Source organism: Ursus arctos, unplaced genomic scaffold (assembly GCF_023065955.2).
Source record: "Ursus arctos isolate Adak ecotype North America unplaced genomic scaffold, UrsArc2.0 scaffold_3, whole genome shotgun sequence".
Classification (NCBI taxonomy): domain Eukaryota; kingdom Metazoa; phylum Chordata; class Mammalia; order Carnivora; family Ursidae; genus Ursus; species Ursus arctos.
Window position 1 is genome coordinate 84,963,795 of NW_026622985.1, and position 20,828 is coordinate 84,984,622.

Below are 20,828 nucleotides of genomic sequence, written 5' to 3' on the forward strand. Positions count from 1 at the left end.
GCACTCGATCCCAGGACCCTGAGATCATGACCTAAGCCAAAAGCAGATGCTTAACCAACTGAGCCACCCAGGCACCTCGGGAAATGATAATTTTTAAAACACACTCTCATTTATATCTTTGGCAAGGAAGAAGATCTTGCATTCATAAAACAAGAATAAGATGCATAAAACAAGAATATTCAGAGAACAAAAAAGCTCTTAAAGTATTATAGTAGAAATAAATTCAGTAGAAGAGTTGGAAGATAAAGTTGATGTAATTTCCTCCCCGCAAAAGAGCAAAAATACAAAAAGATGTAAATAGGTAAGAAAAGGTAAAAGAATTAGAGGACCATTCCAGGAAATCCAGCATGTGAATAAAAGGAGTTTGAGAAAGAAACTCAAACAAACTGAAGGATGACTCTTTGCCTATTGAAAGGAACTACTGAGTCCACAGTATAATGGATGAAAATAAACTCAGGCCATGACACATAACTAAAAATTTACAACACTGGGATTGTAAAGCGGTTTTTTTTTCCAGCTTCTGGGGTGGGGGAAGGGGGAGAGATTACACAAAGGTTTGACTTTCTTAAAATCACACTGAAAGTTACAAAGCAATGGAACAATGCTTTCAAAATCCTGAAAGAAAATTATTTCCAACCTAAATTTCTAAGCTATCAATCAAGCATGAGAGTAGAATCCACACACTTTCATTTAAACAAGGTCTTACAAAATTTATCTACTATGTACTCTCTCTCACTTTCTACTGAATTATTGTGTTCCTCCAAAAAAGAGAAAGATATTGGAACAAGAGATCTAGACTTGAGAACCAACATGAAGAGAATTCCCAGGATAGGGATGAAAGGGCATCTCAGGATGACATATATAATGTATACCAGGCATATACAGCAACCATTCAAAGTTGCAGCAAGGAGATAGTTCTTCAAGATGAAGCTGATGTGAATGAAATTATTTTATTTATTTATTTATTTATTTATTTATTTATATTTTATTTATTTGATTTTTTTTAAGAGCGAGAGAGAATGTGAGGAGGGGAGGAAGGGAGCAGCAGAGGGAGAGGGAGAGAGAGAGAAAATCTTAAGCAGGCTCCGAACTGAGTGTGGAGTGGGGCTTGATCTCATGACCCTAAGATCATGACCTGAGCCAAAATCAAGAGTTGGACGCTTAACCTAATGAGCCACCCAGGTGCCTGGTGAATGAAATTATTAAGACAAAATTTAGACAATAAACAAAGAGTATGGAATTGAATTAGAAATAAGTACATAGAAAATTAAGTATATTGGAAACAAGAAAGATGTAAACTCCAGGGAAAACAAAAATCTGGGCAGGAAAAGAGAATGTGATTCAGCTCCAAATAACATCATAGTCATTAATTATAATATAGACTATTGATCTATGCTGGGAGCATAGAAGAATAAGAGGAGGGGAAGTCTGCTTGTATGTGGTGAGTGAGAGGCTGTGAAAGAAAAAGAGATCTCAGTCATCCATACTGGCACATTGATTAGTAATATCTAAAAATGGAAGTGTGTTAATTAGAGATGTGGAGGATAGTACCTAAATAATCAGCTTAAAGAGATGAAATTTTGCCTCGGTCTGGAAAAAAAAAGGGGGGGGGGAGATTTCTGGTGGGAAGGGGAAGCCTGTTTGTCTCTCTTCTTTAAACCCATCATTGCTTACTACCCTGAGTGTAGCCCAGCACAACCCCCTGCATCCCTCTGCCCAAAACTGGTGATGGATTGGGAGCCATTGCTCCAGCTCTCCCTTCTGTTCTGCCCCAAGGACACACCTGTCCATTTTTGTTTTTAGGGCTTTAATGTTGATCATGGAGAAATGGATTGGGGAAACAAAGATGAAAGCAGGTGAAGTGTCAAGGGTTGCAGGATCTCAGAATTTTTCTCAAGGCTGGAACCTTCATCCATAGCTCCCAGTCCCTCCTCCAAGATGGTAACAGGCAGCCTAGTGGACTTTTGCTCTCAGGCACAAGTTCAAAGGATATGGCTCACAAAAGATGCCCTGATACTGTTCTAAAAATACGTTTTAAATGGTTGTTACTTTTCCCAGGTATAAAGTAATAGATAGACATTGAAGGAAAATAAATGGCAAATCAAGAAAAATATAAAGAATAAATTTAAATCACCCTAATTCTATAACCCAGAAATAATTAACATTTTGCTCCAATCTTTTTTTATCTTTAACCAGATAAACTTTATCAGCACACATATAATATACGCCTTTCATATATAATGTAAACCACCCACAAATAACCTTGAAGATTTCTACCAGTCTTTTTCTCTTTAAATAGATAAATGATTCTCAGTATACATATAATTTCTACCTCTCATAATTATAAATTACATTGGCTGCTATTACCATAGTGAAAAACTTGAAACAACTTAAATGTCCTTTAATAGGAAATAGTTAAATAAATTAGAATATAATTATATATTCTAGAATATGAAATACTAAGTGATAATTTTTTTAATAGTACTATTGCAGAAGCGTGTTTGCTGAAATGGGAAAATATTACAGTACATTATAAATGCTTAAAAAGGGAGAAGAGAGCTATTTTTTTTAAGATTTTATTTATTTATTTATTCGACAGAGATAGAGACAGCCAGCGAGAGAGGGAACACAAGCAGGGGGAGTGGGAGAGGAAGAAGCAGGCTCACAGCGGAAGAGCCTGATGTGGGGCTCGATCCCACAACGCCAGGATCACTCCCTGAGCCGAAGGCAGACACTTAACCGCTGTGCCACCCAGGCGCCCCAAGAGAGCTATTTTTTACAATTAAATTTTTTAATTACTAAAAAAGGGAAGGAGGGTGCAAAATTTTGTGTACAGTACAATCTTTTTCTTGATGTGAAAAATAAATTTTCTGTACCTGGCACTGAGCTAAGCTCTTTGTTTACATTATCTAATAGAATTCTCAAGGCTTTAGAAAAATTAAAAAACAGTTCCACTTCACAGAAACATGAGGACTTCAAGAGAAAATAATGCAAATATTGTCCATTGTAGAGAGGAGAGGGAGCGTTAAGTCTCCACTAGGAAGAGCAATATGCCTTATGCACTTGGGAACCTGGAAGGGCTGATCCCCCTGGGAAGGTATGGCGTTGGGACACGTGCGATCTGAGAAGCCTGTGGTTAAGAGGGGAAGAGTGTGGGTAAATGGGGAAGTGGTCAGCAGTTGGGGACAGATGTGTCTGGAGGGTGAGCTGCTGGAATCCAGCCTCACCCATGTCATCATTTTGATGTTCCCTTCTGGAGTCCATCCAATGAGTGGGGAAAGGATGATGTCACAGGGACTTTTCTTTGGAATAGATCAGAATGGGGAACAGAGCATCAGGAATATAAGATGGGACTGATGAATTCTTCTCGAGTTTTAAAGGGTCACTGTGTTGTAAGAAATCCTGAGCCCTCTGAGTCCCAACTACTTCATTACTGGACGAAGAGCACTTTGTTCATCTTTTTGCTGAGCTCCCTGCACCAAACAGATAAGGACCTGCTACATTGTAAGAAATGCGTCATGTGCCTTCCCTACCAGTAACTACTCAACTTAAACCCAGAGGAAGCAGAAACATCAGCCCGGTCTCTGGGACTCCTCTGACATGATGGATTGTCAGGTCACTCTTCTACCCCCAAAGCCACCACTGTTCCTGCTCCAGCCAGAGTTCCAATGGTACATCTGGTGGCTTGGCTGTCAAGAGGGCAGGAGCAAAGTGGCTGCATACCTACATACCCCTGTTGGTGGGCATGGCCTTTCTATAGAACCAAGGACAGGCCAGAGCTAGGGCAGGGCTGAGCTCAGCTGCAGGGAAGTCACTGATTGGAAAGGATCAAGCCAGGTCTGACTCAAGCAAAAATGTCTGCAAACAAGCACAGGATAATCTGAATGGACTTTGTGCCAGAAGTACTTGCTCCACACTTGAGATATTCCCAGGAAAATGGAGAGACATATTACCCGGAACCACTCTAGCAAAAGAAATTACCAGTAAATTCATGAATAATTCTAGAGATGGAATTAAGGCCCAGAATGACATGGAGTCAATATTTGATTTCTCCTAGTGATTGCCTTTCAAACTTAACGTCTTATTTTGAAATGAATGATAGAGTATACCATTCCATGACTATCAGAAGTGAACCCCTAAGTGAGGAAGGCTCCTGGGGGATTCAGCCAAGACCCCTCAAGTCATGTATCAGGGAGGCAGCTGTCCATGTTGCCAAGTATTACAGCTGCCTGCCCCACACTGGGTACAGTGCTTGTGAGCTCTGATACCAAGAGCAGCAGTGGTGCACCTGGGTGATTCATTCCGCTGAGCATCCAACTCAAGCTTTGGCTCAGCTCGTGATTTCAGGATCGTGAGATGGAGCCCTGTGTTGGGCTCCACGCCGGGCATGCAGTCTGCTTAAAAGTCTCTCTCTTCCTCTACCGCTCCCTGCCCTCCCCACCCCTAGTGCATATTGTACTTACTCTCTCTCTCTCTTTTTTTTTTAAGATTTTATTTATTTATTTGACAGAGATAGAGACAGCCAGCGAGAGAGGGAACACAAGCAGGGGGAGTGGGAGAGGAAGAAGCAGGCTCCCAGCGGAGGAGCCCGACATGGGGCTCGATCCCATAATGCTGGGATCACGCCCTGAGCTGAAGGCAGACGCTTAACCGCTGTGCCACCCAGGTGCCCCGTGTACTTACTCTCTTAAAAAAAAAAAAAAAAAAAAAAGAGCGGTTTTCATCTCTTAACATTCCTTTTTGATTATTTAATGTGGTTTTAATCACTAAGATCTTCTGAAATCTTATTGCAACATCAGCCTGTTTTGGGTTATCAGCAAATAACCAGCAATCAAATCTACTTGGCCTTTGAGTCATAAACTATCAGTTAGGTTTTATAATTTATAATGTCTTAGGCAGTTACTCATTAGCATCCGAGAGGGGAACTTATTTCCATGGGTAGAACCAAATGCACATTTATTCCTGCCCCCACCTTAGTCTAAAGACATCAGGGTGATTTTATTTCCTAATTTTATTTCTCTCTTTCTCTGCACGTTTAATGAAGGGGTAAGTTCAAGTTCTTTGGCCTCTAACTCCTGATTAGTTTGTGTTTCTCACATAACCCACCAGAAGGCTAAGCCCACAGGTACTTTTACTACCAATTACCAATTGAAACATGGCACTTCATCACCTTCCCTGTCAACATCATAGCTGTCCACAACAGAGATGGAAGGGACCTTCAGACATTGTGCAGTTGAACTCCTTCATTTTATAGATGAGAAAATAGAGCCTTAAAGAGGGTAGATGATCTGTCCAAGTTTCCATGTCACAGAAGCCAAGACTGGAGTTCAAACTTCCAGTGTCGAAGCTCAATACTCCTCCATAATTATAATTAAGGCCATCTCAGGTTCAGGAGTTTTGTGTTTGTAACGCTTCACGGGGCCAGGACAGGGGTGGGGTCCCCGGGTCCCCAGGCAGGTTCCTGCAAGGCCTCCCTAATACTACTGCAGCCTCTTACATTCCTAGGGCCAATCCTGGAAAATGGGGGGGGGGAGGTCCGGATTTTAGGGTTCTGAGAGATAGACCAGAGCAAACCCCGTACATCTTTGAGTCCTTGGTGGGGGGATCTGGAAGAAATCTTGGCTCACAGAGATGGTGACAGAAGAAAGAGAGAGCAGGGAGCTAACCCGCCAAAGCTGTGGGCACGGGTCTCCCACTTCTCAGCAGAGATTGTGAGAACTTAAGCCTTGGCATATCGCCTAGAAATGACTTGCAAAGGAAGCATTTTGCAAAGTGCCTTTGATTGGATTCAGGCAAAACGGCCATGCCAGGAGTGAATATACTCCTGGAGACAAGTGGCCAGCCCCATATCAGTCTAGACCTGTGTGGTTTGATTCAGGTAATTGACAAAGAAGAAGTGGATATTAATTCTTCCTGTCAAATCTTTTTCTGTCAAGACAGGTTGGGCCAGAAGCCCACTGTAGGAAATGTTTGCCATTTCCCTTCACAACCCCAGGGCTGAGCACAGGCCTGGCGCAGATTAGGTCAAAAGGAGACTGATGGCGATGGGACCCTCACTTGCCTGGCTCCTTCTAAAGTCCAGGGAGGGGCCCCTGCCATGCGTTCACTAGCCATACGCCTTTGTCAACTTCACAAAAGTAAACAGTTTCAGCCACATTTGGCTACAACGCTTGTCTCTTTGCGCGGCCACCTTGAGGACTCGGAATCTTGCATCAGATGGTGTTTGAAAGGCCATAAGCACTTTTAGGATCTGGCTAAGGAGAAGCTGAGTCAGGATAAATTCAGGTTGAGTGTGGTAGGATGTACTTACGTGGTTTGAGACCACAAAACCACCCACGTATACTTAATTTATTTCTAGCCACCTTGGTGTCATGATTGTTTCTTGCAATACTCCTCATACCCTCCGCCCTGTGCCAGGTCACTCTACTTCATGACGTTGAAGGCGCAGAACCCGGAGTCACATTATGTTATGAATGTGTCCCATAGCACCTGACATTTGACATACATGGGTAGTGGAGGAGAAACAAGGTCTGAAATGTACGGTGCCAGAAGCAAGTCTGTGGAAAATCTGACAACCGTCAGATATGCGAAATTGCCAGAGAAGATTTGGTTCTCATTGCTGTGCAGGCAAGACCGAAGTTGTCTCCTCTCGAGAATTTACTTAGTAATGCACCATATACACTTACAAATGCAGCGCACATTTTAAACTTTTTTGACAGAAATCAAGCACAACAGAATTTCTGTGTTTGCAGGGCACAAATCCACAGCAGCATTAGAGCCTGTGTGTGAAGGCACGATAACGTATATCTCAGCTCGCAGTAATTACAAACAAATTTGGACGAACCCATGCCAGAGGAGGGACTGAATTATCTTTCCTTCTCTTTAGAAAATGAAGAGGTGATCAAAGAGTACACAACCTTCAATTAAAGAAGAAAAGAGTATGCAGGCATAAAATGTGGGGGAGAAGTATTACAGGGAGCCGTAAGAACGTGAAAATAATAAAATGTCATGCTATGTTTTGGAATGTGTGGTGTTTATCTACTTTGTAAAATTTGTGATTTGTTGTGCTTTTTTTCAAGTTAATAACATTCTCTCTCATACATGATTTTGTATCCTTACTTCTGTGTTCTTTTTTCTTAAAGGGGACACCAAAACTGTGTAAGCTTCAGGCCGAACAAAACCTGGATCTGCCCTTGGACTAGACGGTAAATTAATGTTAAAGGAAGAAGACGCAGGACGAACGGGTCTGTGGTGAGGGGGGGAGTGGAGGAGGGCTGGAGGACCCACAGAGAGGGATTTCCTCAGCAGATGGTAACTCAAGGGAGCCACCGTGTGGAGTTCCAGGAATCGAGATGGGGCAGGGGTGGTGGTGGAGAATAGGAAGAGGGGATGTGTGGAAATGAGGAGGAGAAAAGCTCCAAAGACACATTTTCCGGGCCTCACGATTTTGTCCAGGCCAGCTCCTGAGCAAAAGGGCTCCATTTCACTCGGGCTAATTTTAGCAGCCTATATACAAGCACAAAGGACTTGATTTTTTTTTGTTTTTTTAAAGGTGATGCCACTGATTTCAACAATTGCTCATCTCAATGCTACTCTAAGGGAGAAAAGGCAGTACCAGCATCGGCCTTATTTTATAGGTCCCGAGCCACATATCCCGCTCAAATCTCTGCTGTTTTGTCTTCTCAGAACAGAACTCTTCTTCCTTGCTTCTTTGGGGAAACTTTCCTCAACAGGAGTCTCCCTGTCTGTTGCCCCGATGGGTGAGAGCAGGGCATTTGGCTTACATTGCTCCAATTAGTGCTCTTCCCTGGAATTTTAAAATGGGAGACTCGCCAGAGCAGAACTCAGTTGTTCTGGGAGAGAAGTGTGAGGACCGCCAGCAGCCTGTCTACACTCCTGTGCAGGGAGTCCGTGACAACAAAACGCAGGTGGTGGCAGTGTGATGACACTGCTCTGTCTTCAGACAGGAAAGGAGGGCCCCCGCCCCCGCACCTAGCCCGTCGCTCCAGAGGGCTCCACTCTGCCTTCTCTGGGAGAGGTATCTGTGGGGCCAAGGCGGTATGTCCCCCTCAAGTTTGTGTGCCTCTCCCCTTTGAGGGCCAAGAATTCTCTGCCCAAATGGCCCTGAGCCTTTTCCAGAGGCTGCTTCGGCCTCTTCCCCAGGTCTGTCCTGTTGAAGGCAGACTGTGATGCAGGTGTGCTCAGCCCTCGGCCTGAGAATGGCCATGCATCAGCTATTTGGGGAATCTGGGGTGTGTGTGTGTGTGTGTTGGGGGTGGGAGTGGAGTTTGGATATGCAGGCTGAGGTGTCCACATTCATGCGTGTAAGACCGTTTGTGATCTGGAGCAAAGCTTGGGGTAGGAAGAGAAGGGGTAAGGCCACAGGCTGGGGGTTGGCCCTCCCCATGTGGCTAGGTTCCAAACCAGAACTCTGAGCAGTGACAGAATTCTAAACTCAAACCTGGCCTTCCAGGTAGAATAATTAGACCATATCTTATTTAAGAGTTTATAAGTTTGGTTTATAACTCCAATATTTAGACATGAAGTGTGAGGGAATGCATTTGTATTCTTGCCCTGCATCTCACAAATATTAGGGGCAGGCCTTTGTAGAAGCAAGAGAAGTCCCTGTTCCTGACACATGATGCCCCTTGCTGTTCTCTTACCTTGATCTTATACCTCAATAAAGAGCAAATTTTTGCCTAAGCTAATCTGGAGTTATGTAACTTTAATTGACAATCCTAGCTAATACAGGAAGTGTTGGAGCTAGGACTTGAACCCAGGCTTCGATTCCTAGTCCCATGTTCCCTCTATCAGGTCCCACCAGCTGTCTAACCACCTCTGCAGCTGCAAGCCAAGCATATCTTGCTGACAGTCCAGCAGGGAAAAGTCAGAATCCAGGGGAAAGAGTTTTACCTACCTGACTCCTAAAAACACTTGCAGGAGAGTGCAGATGCCGGAGACGAAGAAAATTGTGCTGATGAGGTAGCTCTGAGTCAGGGGGTCATGCTGCAGGCACAGGTCCTTGGCCAGGATGAGCGGCACGGCCACGAGCCCCCCCAGGGCCGTGAGGAAGTGCTGTGGGCAGAGCAGAGAGTGGACAGGCAGACAGATGCTGTGGCTGCCTCTTTCACCCTCATTCCCGGTCCCCTGCCAGAGGAAAGGGCTCTACCTCTGGTCTCGGAGGAGCCTGACCAGGAGTGACAGGCAGACATCCAGATCAGCAGTGGGAATGAGGGAGACCAGGCAGCCACAAACAGGGACCCAGCCAGAAGGTCTCGGGTTCAAGGGCAGAACCCCAACACTGGGAAATGATATCCTGGGTAAGAAACCCAGGCAGGGACACAAAACAGGAGGACATAACAGGAACCAAAGGGGGGAGCTTAAGAATAAGAATAAGAATAAGAATAAGGCAAGAGGCTCATAATTAAAACAAGATACAAGGTGAGGGCAAGACTAATGACCAGGAAGCCCTGAGCACATTCTCCTGGAGAGACCATATGTTAAGTCATAAAACAGCCTTGCCAATTGAAGAAGGAAATCATACCAAGGGTCTTTTCTGACTGCAATGGTATGAAACAGGAGGAAAACTGGAAAATACACAAATTTGTGGAAAGTAAGCAATACCCTCCTGAATAAACAATGGGAATAAGAAGAAATCAAAAGGGCAATCAAAAAAAAAAAAATCTTGAGACAAACAAAAATGGGAACACAACATATCGAAACTCCTGGACCTCAGCAAATTAGTTTCAAGAGGGAAGCTTATAGTGAGAAACACCTAGAAGAAAAATCTCAAGCAACCTAACTCTACACCTCCAGGAACTAGAACAAGAAGAATAAACTAAGCTCAAAATTAGCAGAAGGGAGGAAGAATTTATGTCATTAAAATGTCCATACTATCCAAGGCCAGGTAGAGAGTCAATGAAATTGCTATCAAAATTCCAATGACATTGTTCACAAAAATAAAAAAAACAATGCCATAATTTGTATGGGACAACAAAAGACCTCAAATAGCCAAAACAACCCTGAGAAAGAAGAACCAAGCTGCAGCCATCATAATTCCTCATTTCAAACTTTATTACAAAGCTACAGTAATCAGACAGTATGGTACCTGAGAACTGGTTGATATTTTCATTTACCTTAAAAAGTTAAGACAAAAATAAAATAACAAAAACATACCAGAATTTCATTTGTTTGCCAATGACATAAGTAGATTCTTTGCTAAATTTGATGGCAGTTTTTGAAAACTAGAAGAATGTTATTTTTAAAAAATCCCCCCAAAACAAAAAAAGAAACATCAGTACGGTACTGTCATAAAAGTAGACAACAGACCAATAGAACAGAGTTGAGAGCCCAGAAATAAACCCATGCATACATGGCCAACTAATTTTTGACAAAGAAGCCAAAAAGACCTGATGGGGGAAAGGGTAGTCTCACCAATAAGTGGTGTTGCAAAATCTGGACAGCCAGACACAGAAGAATGAAAAATGGAACTCCTATCTTGCACCACTCACAAAAATTTACTCAAAGTGGATTAAGGACTTAAATATAAGACCTGAAACTGTAAAACTCCTAGAAGAAAACACAGTGGAAAAGCTCCTTAACATAGGGGCTTGCCAAAGTTTGTTAGCTATGCCACCAAACACACAAACAACAGAAGCAAAAATAAGCAAGCAGGACTACATTAAACTAAAAAGCTCTGCCCAGCAAAAGAAATGGTCAGCAAAATAAAAATGCATCCTACAGAATGGGAGAAAATATTTGCAAACCATCTATCTATAAGAGGTTAATATCCAAACATTTTTTTAAAGATTATATTTATTTATTTGAGAGAGAGAGAGAGAGAAAGAGAGAGCATGAGCAGGAGGAGAGGGAGAAGCAGACTCCTCGCTGAGCAGGGAGCCTGACTCGGGGCTCCATCCCAGGACCCCAGGATCATGACCTGAGCAGAAGGCAGATGCTTAACTGACTGAGCCAGCCAGGCACCCCATTAATATCCCAAATATCTAAGGAACTCAATAGCAAAAACCAAACAATCTGATTTAAAAATGGGTGAGAGACTTGGAGCTCGGGAGGATAGTGGGGGAGGATACTGAGCTCACCTCCTTCCATGCTTACAATCAGATTTCATCCCCATCCAAGTCAAGAAACCGAACAGTGATCCTAAGAGAGGCAGAACAAATTCCACAGCTGAATATAGAGAAGAAGCTGCATCTGAAAGATTAGGAAGGTCAGAAAGGTGGAGGGAGGCTGCCCGCAGTGGGGAGGGAGCTGTGCACACAGAGAGGGCAGAGAAATGGGCCCTGGCACCAGGGAGCTCACACAGGGAAGACTAATCCCCATTAACACCAGAGGGGCTGAATTCCATGAGTTTGTAAAACCAGGGGGAACTTGGAGCCTAGAGCTGTAAAAGTCAGCTGACTCAGCACTGGGTCAACCAGAAGGGCGAGGGACAACTGGGTCACTGCCCTTAAAGAGTCAGCAGACTGTGTGGAGAGGCAACATAAAATATGGCAGTTTAGGGGCACCTGGGTGGCATAGTCGGTTAGGCGTCCGACTCTTGGTTTTGGCTCAGGGCTCAGGTTGTGATCTCAGGGTTGTGAGATTGAGCCCTGCATCATTGGCTCTGCACTCAGTGGGGAGTTTGCTTGGGACTCTCTCTCCCTCTCCCTCTGCCTCTCCCCCATGTACTCTCTTTCTCTCTTTCTCTGTCTCCCAAATAAATAAATAAATCTTTTTAAAAAATGGCAGTTTATACAATGTCTGAGGCAAACGGGAGACAGATGTGTTCAAACTGATTTTGGGGCGTGCTGGGGGACTTCTTTGAAAACAGGGGAGCTGGCAGGTGTCCTTTTCCTCCCCCATCCTCCAGCATAAACACAGAGCCACCTGCGGGAGGCAGGGCTGCACAGACACTCGTGGTCTCCACCGAGCTCAGGGAAAATTTTGTTAAAGCTGCACATGTGCTCTGCCAGCTGCAGGGTGTACAGCTGCCAGCGCCGCCCACCCAACCATTGTACCAAGCCCAGTCTCACACCCCCAGCCACCTGGCTTGGAGCCCCCAACTGACAGCTGCCTAGGTGCTTCGGGGGAATCTGGCATAGGACTAGTAGCCCACTGCAAATTTTACTAGCACTGCTGCTCCACTCCCATATTCCCTGGCGGGCATGCTCCTTCAGAACTGGCCTGCCTGGGTCCCACTAACACCACAGAGAGCAAGCCCACAGCTGGCAGAAAGCAGTGCAGATGACTGCCCTGAAAGGAACAGTGACTCAGACACAACAGCAGGGTGTTACAACACACGGAAGACTCCCCTGAAGTGCTAGGTCCTGGTGAACAGGGGACACTGCATTGCAGGGCACTCAGGACCTCCTCTTCATAAAGTCACTACTTTCAAGAGCAAAAGTGATAGCTGACTTTCTTAACACACAGAAATAGACACAGAGAGGCAGACAAAATGGGGAGACAGAGAAATTAATCCCAAAAGAAAGAACAGGACAAGGCCATGGCCAGAAAGCTAAGCAAAACAGCTATAAGTAACATGCTTGATAGAGAATATAAAGCAATGATCATAAGGATATTCACCAGACTTTAGAAAAGAGTGAAAGACATGAGTGAGACCCTTAACACAGAGATAAGGAATAACACAGCAGAGATATAAGGGCTCCGTAAACAAATGAGGAGCACACTTGATGAGATGAATAACAGGATAGAAGAAGAAGAGGAACAAATGATTGACCTTGAAGACAGAGTCAAGGAAAGCAATCAAGCTGAACAAAAGAGAAAAAAAATTACACAAAATGAGAACAGACTTAGAGAACTCAGTGACTCCATCAAATGTAATAACATATTATAGGAGTCCCAGAAGAAGAAGAAGAGAGAAAAGGGGGCAGAAAATGCATTTGAAGAAATAATAGCTGAAAATGTTCCTAATCTGAGGAAGGAAACAGACATCTAGATCCAGGAGGCACAGAGAACTCCTGACAATCAACAAAAGCAGACCCATACCAAGGTATAGTGTAATTAAACTTACAAAATATAGTGATAAAGAAAAAATCTTAAAAGTGGCAAGACAAAAGAAATCACTAACTTACAACGGAAAACCCATAAGGCTAGTGGGAGATTTTTCAACAGAAACTTTGCAAGCCAGAGGGGAGTGGCATGATCTATTCAAAGTGCTGAATGGGAAAAATCTGCAGCCAAGAATACTCTATCCAGGAAGACTATCACTCAGAAATAGAAGGAGAGATAAAGCGTTTCCTACACAAACAAAAACTAAAGGAGTTCATGATGACTAAATCAGCCCTGCAAGAAATATTAAAGTAGACACTTTGAGTGGAAAGGAGAGACCAAAAGTGACAGTAAAAGGCAGGAAACACAAAAACAGTAACAATGAATATTTCTGTAAAAAATCAGTCAAGGAACTCACACACGAAAATATAAAATATAATAATATATACCTAAAACACGGGAGGAGAGGAGAAAAGAATGGGTTTAAACTTAAACAGCCACCAACCTAATATAGACTGCTATTTGTAGAAGAGATTATATACAAACCTAATGGCAACCATATATCAAAAGCCACTAATAAACATGCAAAGAATAAAGAGAAATAAATTCAAATATATCACTAAAGAAAATCAGCAAAATATGGCAGACAGAAAAACAAGAAAGGAGCAGAAAAAATCTTCAGAAACAACCACAAAACAAGTAATAAAATGGCAATAAATACATATCTATCAATAATTACTTTGAATGTAAATGGACTAAACACTTCAATCAAAATACATAGGGTGTCAGAATGGATTGAAAAAAAAGACTCATCTATATGCTGCTTACAAGAGACTCATGTTAGACCTAAAGACACCTGCAGATTGAAAGTGATGGGATGGAGAAATATCTATCATGCAAAGGGATATCAAAAGAAAGCGGGAGGGGGGATACCTGGGTGGCTCAGTCAGTTAAGCATCTGACTCTTAGTTTCAGCTCAGGTCATGGTCTCAGGGTTATGAGATCGAGCCCCGCATTGGGCTCCACACTCAGGGGGAAGTGTGCTTGAGGATTCTCTCCCTCTGTCCCTCCCCCTGCTCACACACACTCTCTCTCAAGTAAATAAATAAATCTTACCAAAAAAAAGAAAGCCAAGTAGCAGTACTTATTTCAGGCAAAATAGACTTCAAAACAAAGACCGAAACAAGAGACAAAGAAAGACACTATATAATAATAAAGGCGACAATCCAACAAGAAGATACAACAATTGTAAATGTGGGAGCACCCAAATACATATAAACAGTTAGTAACAAACCTAAAGGAACTAATCAATAGTGATACAATAATAGTAGGGGCCTTTAACACCCCACTTACATCCATAGACAGATCATCTAAGTAGAAAATCAACAGGGAAATAATGGGTTTCAATGACACACTGAAACAGATGAATTTAACAGATATATTCAGAACATTCCATCCTAAAACAGCAGAATACACATTCTTTTCAAGTGCACATGAAACATTCTCCAGAATAGCTCACATATCAGCCCACAAAACAAGCCTTAACAAATTCAAGAAGACCAAAGTCCTAACATGCATCTTTCCTGACCACAACATTATGAAACTGGAAGTCAACCACAAGAAAAAATCTGGAAAGATCTCAAACACTTTGGAGATTAAATAACATGCTACTAAACAGTGAATGGGTCAACCAGGAAATAAAAGAAGAAAAAAGAAGTACATGGGAACAAATGAAAATAAAAACACAAAATCCGAAACCTTTGGGATTCAGCAAAAGCAGTTCTAAGAGGGGAGTTTATAGCAATACAGGCCTATCTCAAGAAGCAAGAAAAATCTCAAATAAATAATCTAACCTTACTCCTAAAGGAGCTAGAAAAATAACAACAAACAAATTCTAAAACCAGCAGAAAAAATGAAATAACAAAGATTAGAGCAGAAATAAATGAAAACCTAAAAGAATAACACAACAGATCAATGAAACCAGGAGCTGGTTCTTTGAAAAAAATCAATAATATTGATACACCACAGGCCAGACTTAACAAAAAGAAAAGAGAAAGTTCTCAAATAAACAGAATCACAAATGAGAGAGGATGAATAACAACCAACACTACAGAAATATAAATAATTGCAACAGAATATTATGAAAAACTATATGCCAACAAATTGGGCAACCTGGAAGAAATGGATAAATTCCTGGAAAAACAAAATACTAAAACTGAAACTGGAAGAAATAGAAAATTTGAACAGACTGATAACCAGCAAAGAAATTGAGTCAGTAAACAAAAAAACTCCCAACAAACAAAAGTTCAGGGCCAGGTGGCTTCACAGGTGAATTTTAACAAACATTTAAAGAAGAGTTAACACCTGTTATTCGTTAACTATTCCAAAAAATAGAAAAGGAAGGAAAACTTCCAAATTCATTCTATGAGGCCAGCATTATCCTGATACCAAAGCAAGATGAAGACACCACTAAAAAGAAGCACTAAAGGCCAATATCCCTGATGAACATAGGTGTAAAAATCCTCAATAAAATACTAGGAAACTGAATTCAACAATACATTAAAAAAAGCATTCACCATGATCAAGTGGGATTTATTCCTGGGTTGCAATGGTGATTCAATATTCCCAAGTCAGTGAATGTGATACATCACATCAATAAGAGAAAGGATAAGAACGATATGATCATTTCAATGGATGCAGAAAAAGCATTTGACAAAGTACAACATGCATTCATGATAAAAAAAAAAAAAAACCCAAACCTCAACAAAGTAGGTTTAGAGGGAACATACCTCAACATAATAAAGACCATATGTGAAAAACCCACAGCTAATACCATCCTCAGTGGAGAAAAACAGGGTTTTTCTCCTAAGGTCAGGAACAAGACAAGGATGTCCACTCTCACTACTTTTATTCAACATAGTACTGCAAGTCCTAGCCACAGCAATCAGACAACAAAAAGAAATAAAATGCATCCAAATTGGCAAGGAAGAAGTAAAACTTGCACTATGTGCAGATGACGTGATACCATGAAAACCTGAAAGTCTCCACCAAAAAAACTACCAGAACTGATAAACAAATTCGGTAAAGTCACAGGATACAAAATCAACGTACAGAAATCTGTTGCATTTCTATACACCAATAGTGAAGCAGCAGAAAGAGAAATTAAGAAAACAATCTCATTTACAATTGCACCAAAAGTAATAACATACCAGGAATAAACCTAACCAAAGAGGTGAAAGACCTATACTCTGAAAACTATAAAACACTGATGAAAGAAATTGAAGAGGACACAAAAAAATGGAAAGACATTCCATGCTCATGGATAGGAAGAACAGATATCATTAAAATGTCTATACTACCCAAAGCAATCTACGTATTTAATGCAATCCCTATCAAAATACCAACAGTATTTTTCACAGAACTAGAACAACCAATCCTAAAATTTGTATTGAATAGCCAAAGCAATCTTGAAAATGTAAAGCAATGCTGGAGGGGCCCCTGGGTGGCTCATTCGATTGAGTGTCCGAGTCTTGATTTTGGCTCAGGGCATGATTCTTAGGGTCATGAGATGGAGCTCTGCATTGGGCTCTGCCCTGGGCGTGGAGCCTGCTTAAGATTCTCTCTCCCTCTCCCGCTGTCCCTTTCCCCCTCTCACTTAAAAAAAAAAAAAAAAAAGAATAAGAAAGAAAGAAAAGCAAAGCTAGAGGCATCACGACTCCAGACTTCAACTTATATTACAAAGTGTAGTAATCAAAACAGTGTGGTACTGGCACAAAAATGAGCACATAGATCAATGGAACAGAATAGAAAACGCAGAAATAAAACCACAGCTACATGTCAATTAATCTTTGAAAAACTAGAAAGAATATTCAATGGGAGAAAACCGGTCTCTTCAACAAATGGTGTTGGGAAACTTGACAGCAGAAACTTGAATTTTTTAAATTCAAAAATATGTCCTTACAGTTTTCTGAGTCGGTGGTTATAGAGCTACATTATCTATATTATGCATTTTACTGGCTCACAGTAATATTTTGTAAGGAGTATGACATTGGCTTCTCTTGCTTTATAGAAAAGCACTAAGAAGTAAACAAAAAGTGTATCCCATCTCTGATATTCCACATTGAACATTTTGTAAAATTAGAAGAAATACATCTATGAGTCTGGAAAATTCATGTTACAGAAAGTTACAAAATAGAAAGCGAAAGTGGGAAGCCACTTCCCCTTTCTTGGTTCTTCTTCCCAAAGCTAAATATCTTTATTCGTTTCTTAGGAATCCTTCAAAACCCCAAACTACTACATATACTTGTTTCTACATTTCTCTCTCTCTGTTTTTAACACACAACAGGTAACAGTATATACATACTCACTTTGCTTTTGTCACATTCTATATATTGGGGAATATTCCCTAACTGCAAGATAAATATAACTTTCTCTTTTTAACAGCTGCATACAAAAGTCATCTGTTTGGGTGTGTCACAATTTGTTCCACTCGTTCCCTTTGAAGGATTTTGGGTCGTTTCCAGGCTTTTGCTTATTTGTTTGTTGTGTGCTTTGACATTACTATTGCCAATAATGTTACAAGAACATCTTTGTACTTATCTCAATAAGTCTTGCCAGTGTATCCACAGAGAAATTCTTAAGCACTGGGGGCTGGGTTAAAGGGCATATGATTTACATGTTGATAGAAACCACCAACGGTCATCCAGAAAGGTTGCATCAAATAATGTTCCGATGCAACGGTTTGACAGTGCTTGTTTCCCCAAACTCCCCAAGCCCCGGTTATCACATTTTTTAGTTGTTGCAAATCAAATAAACTGAAATTGATGCAGTTGGTGTCCTTGATGTGACCTATCAGCTTAGCATGAGGGAGAATCCTCCCCTAATTCCACCCCACACACACACACCCCTGAGAGAAAGAGAGATGAGGAGCTTTGAGTTCCCCTGAAGGTCAACTATATGGAAGATCAGAATATCAGTAATCAAAGTTTTGGATCTTGGCTAATTCGGCGTGGGTGTGATCAGTGTGGCTTTTGAGACAGAGCCTCTTTGGACCCAGGGCTCGCTGGCTGGCATTACCTGGATCCCCATGAGGATGCAGAGGTACCACGGTGGGACATCCAGGATGCTATAGATCGGCTGGCCGCTGCTGGAGCTCCTGGCCTGCCCAGCCTTCTTCCTGCCTTGGCCATCATCGTGACAGTTGAGCACATCGTCACCCCTCTGCTGGGAGAAAGAGAAGGTCACACCCGGGCATTTTAAGAGGAATCAAGTGGATTTCAACTTGATTTCAACTGGGTAGATGGATGGCCTGCAAGCGGCAAGAGGCAATGGGACAGAGGGAGAACGGTTAGCCAGTCTGGGATTTCTAAGTCCAGACTCAAAAGACCAGTGGTTTTCTAAATGACCCATCTTGAGTAGGGCCTGCGTGTGCAGTGTGGGGTCACGCGAGGGGGAGTGGCTGCTTTGCCTGAAGCCCTTTGCGTGGAGGCAGCTTTGTGGAGGGGGGTTGGGGCCAACTCCAAAGTCAGAAAATGGGCAGCTTTCCCTCCCAGACAGGTACCTGGGGATCCTGGCTCCAGAATGGGATAGCTGCCCTCAGAGGGGCTCCCACGGGCCCTGTGTTTACACCCGCCGAAGCTCTCCTCACAGCGTGGTTATTCTAAGGGACGTTACTATAGCCATCTCTTCTGCTGGGCTGGGAGTTCCTAGGGCGTTGACCGTGCCTGACTCTTCTGTGGAGTCCCAGCTTCTCGAGCAGCCAACACCTGTGTTCAGTGTGGACCGAATGAATGCACATAGCGTGCAGATGTAAATGCGTGCAGAGCCCGACTGCCTGGGGCTGACAGGCCAGGGCAGGAGGACACTCGGGTATGGGGACAGCAACGGAGTTCCCGGGAGAAAGAGGGGCCCCTTACCCATCTGACTCCACTCACACCCCACGCAGCTTCCAGTCCCCCGCCTGGCCCTCTAGGTCTGTTTCCTAACACTCCCATCGACCTGGCCCTAGCCAATGGTGTTGTGTTGAGGTTTCTTCAAATGCGGCCTCCATGATCCTGTGTCAGCGCCTTGGCTTTCCCTGTGTGCCCCACTTGAGGCCCCTGCTTCCCCTTCCCACTTGCAAGAGCTCAATGAGTCCTCCCCACCACCTCTTCTGACCTCCCCACACCCACATCATTTTTTTCCCCAGTAACTCCCAGCACCCTATGTCTCTCTGTTATGTAATTTACCGTTTTCTCTCTTGTACCAGAAACTTTTCTGTGTACCCTGCGTTCCCCTAGCTTAGGCCATAAATTTCAGGGTCAGGAAGCTGTCTCCCCCTTGTTAATGTTCCTCAAAGTTTCTAGCAGAGCAACATGCATGTGAAACCAAAACCATGTCAGAAGAGTGGGTGCTGAGAATGAAGAGCGGACAGACCACTGACAGGGGGATGGGTACAGGCCCGGACCCGCCACTCTCCCTGAAGTGGCCTCTGGTAAAGCAAAATGTGGAAGTCTCTGATTGATTTCCCAAGACCTTTGTTTAGTTCAGTTTTGTTTTGTATCCATGACAGTAGGGGCAGAAAGAATTCTGAAGAGAAAAGAAGAGAGACCTCTCAAGTGCCTCCCATGAGTTCCTGGAAAAGACGGCCGGGACCTCTTCTCCAGAGGGCTGAGCAGCAGCAGGCAGGGTCTGGCAGCAGGGCCCCAGAGGACAGCTGGGGGGGCCAGCCCGGCTTGGTGGGTGACACCCATCCCACAGGACCCCGGGGCTGCCAGTGCAGAGGAGCAGTGGCAAGAACAAGAGTGTCTCCACTCAGTTCACCCTGCTATTTTTAGGGGCTCAAAAATCGGTTGGGAAGGTGGTGGGGCCAGGGCTCAAGGACTGGCCGGAGAAGCCTCCCAAGGGGTTACTGTCACTGTACTTCTCTGGGCCTCAGGTTCCTCATCCAGGAACAGAAGCTTCTGCATCGTTGACTTGGAAGGAAGAAACTAAAACACAGAAAGTGCCTGGGGTGTATTGGTTGTTTGGTAAATATTAGTTCTCTCTCTCTCTCTCTCTCTCTCTCCAATGCCCTCTCTCTTTCCCTTTGCTTTGTTTTAGAAAGTCCTTCTGATCAAAGAAATCATAACATTGAGATATCTGGAAAACAAATATTTAGGTATTTATAGTCAGCAGAGACCAATCGTGACTAAAGGTAAAACTAAAAGGATCTTCCAGCTCTTCCTTGTTGCTTTAGAATTTACTCACCAAGTTTAGCACTCAGGGAGGAATCTTTGGCTCATGATGGGGAGGTGAGGAGGGCAGCTGCACACCTGTCTAATAGTCTAAAGTCTTCTCTAGAGCGTGAGCCACGCGTCCTGAGCACGAATAATGAATTAGGGCACCGGGACCCCTTCCAGACCTTTCTTCCATTCTGCCTGCCCCCCTCCTCTCTTCCCCTATCTTTCAGCAGCACTCACCACAGGGTCCAGGTGCTCACAGCTGGTGATGGCAGAGCTCATGGCAACCAAGGTCAGCTCCTGTTGGCCTCGTCTCAGGATGGAAACGAAGTGAACCCACTCCAGTTGAAAGAGATTAACGTCTCACTGCCTGCCAAAACCGTAAGGGAGAGAAAAGGACAGGGATCCTGGACTGGGCTGGCTCTGGGGAGGGTGGGGCTTCCAGACTTCCCTTCCGGCCCCCTCCAATCACCACGGGAGACCAAGGTGCACTCAGGTGCAGCAAATGTTTCATAATTTAATAAGTTTGAGAAAGTGTAGAGAAGTTAATGATCCTCTATGACACTATGGAAACAAATCAGGTGCAGCCTTTTGGGAGTGGCATGAGAGCACTTTCTAGAG

The 20,828-nt window shown here is 43.3% G+C and overlaps 1 protein-coding gene across 3 annotated transcripts in view; it reads right to left on the reverse strand.

Annotated features, from left to right (window-relative positions):
• Positions 1-20,828, reverse strand: part of LOC113264493 (solute carrier family 23 member 1-like) — a 60,904-nt gene that overhangs the window by 35,078 nt on the left and 4,998 nt on the right. For 2 of the 3 annotated variants that reach the window (XM_026511542.4, XM_048212954.2), the window contains 3 exons: positions 20,448-20,577; positions 18,085-18,231; positions 8,918-9,075 (listed from right to left, as the gene is read on the reverse strand). In XM_026511542.4, coding sequence (XP_026367327.1) covers positions 8,918-9,075; positions 18,085-18,231; positions 20,448-20,489 — 347 coding nt within the window. In that variant the 5' untranslated portion in view covers positions 20,490-20,577. Of the gene's footprint in view, positions 1-8,917; positions 9,076-18,084; positions 18,232-20,447; positions 20,697-20,828 lie in introns of those variants that run through there. The other variant, XM_048212955.2, reaches the window with a different exon arrangement.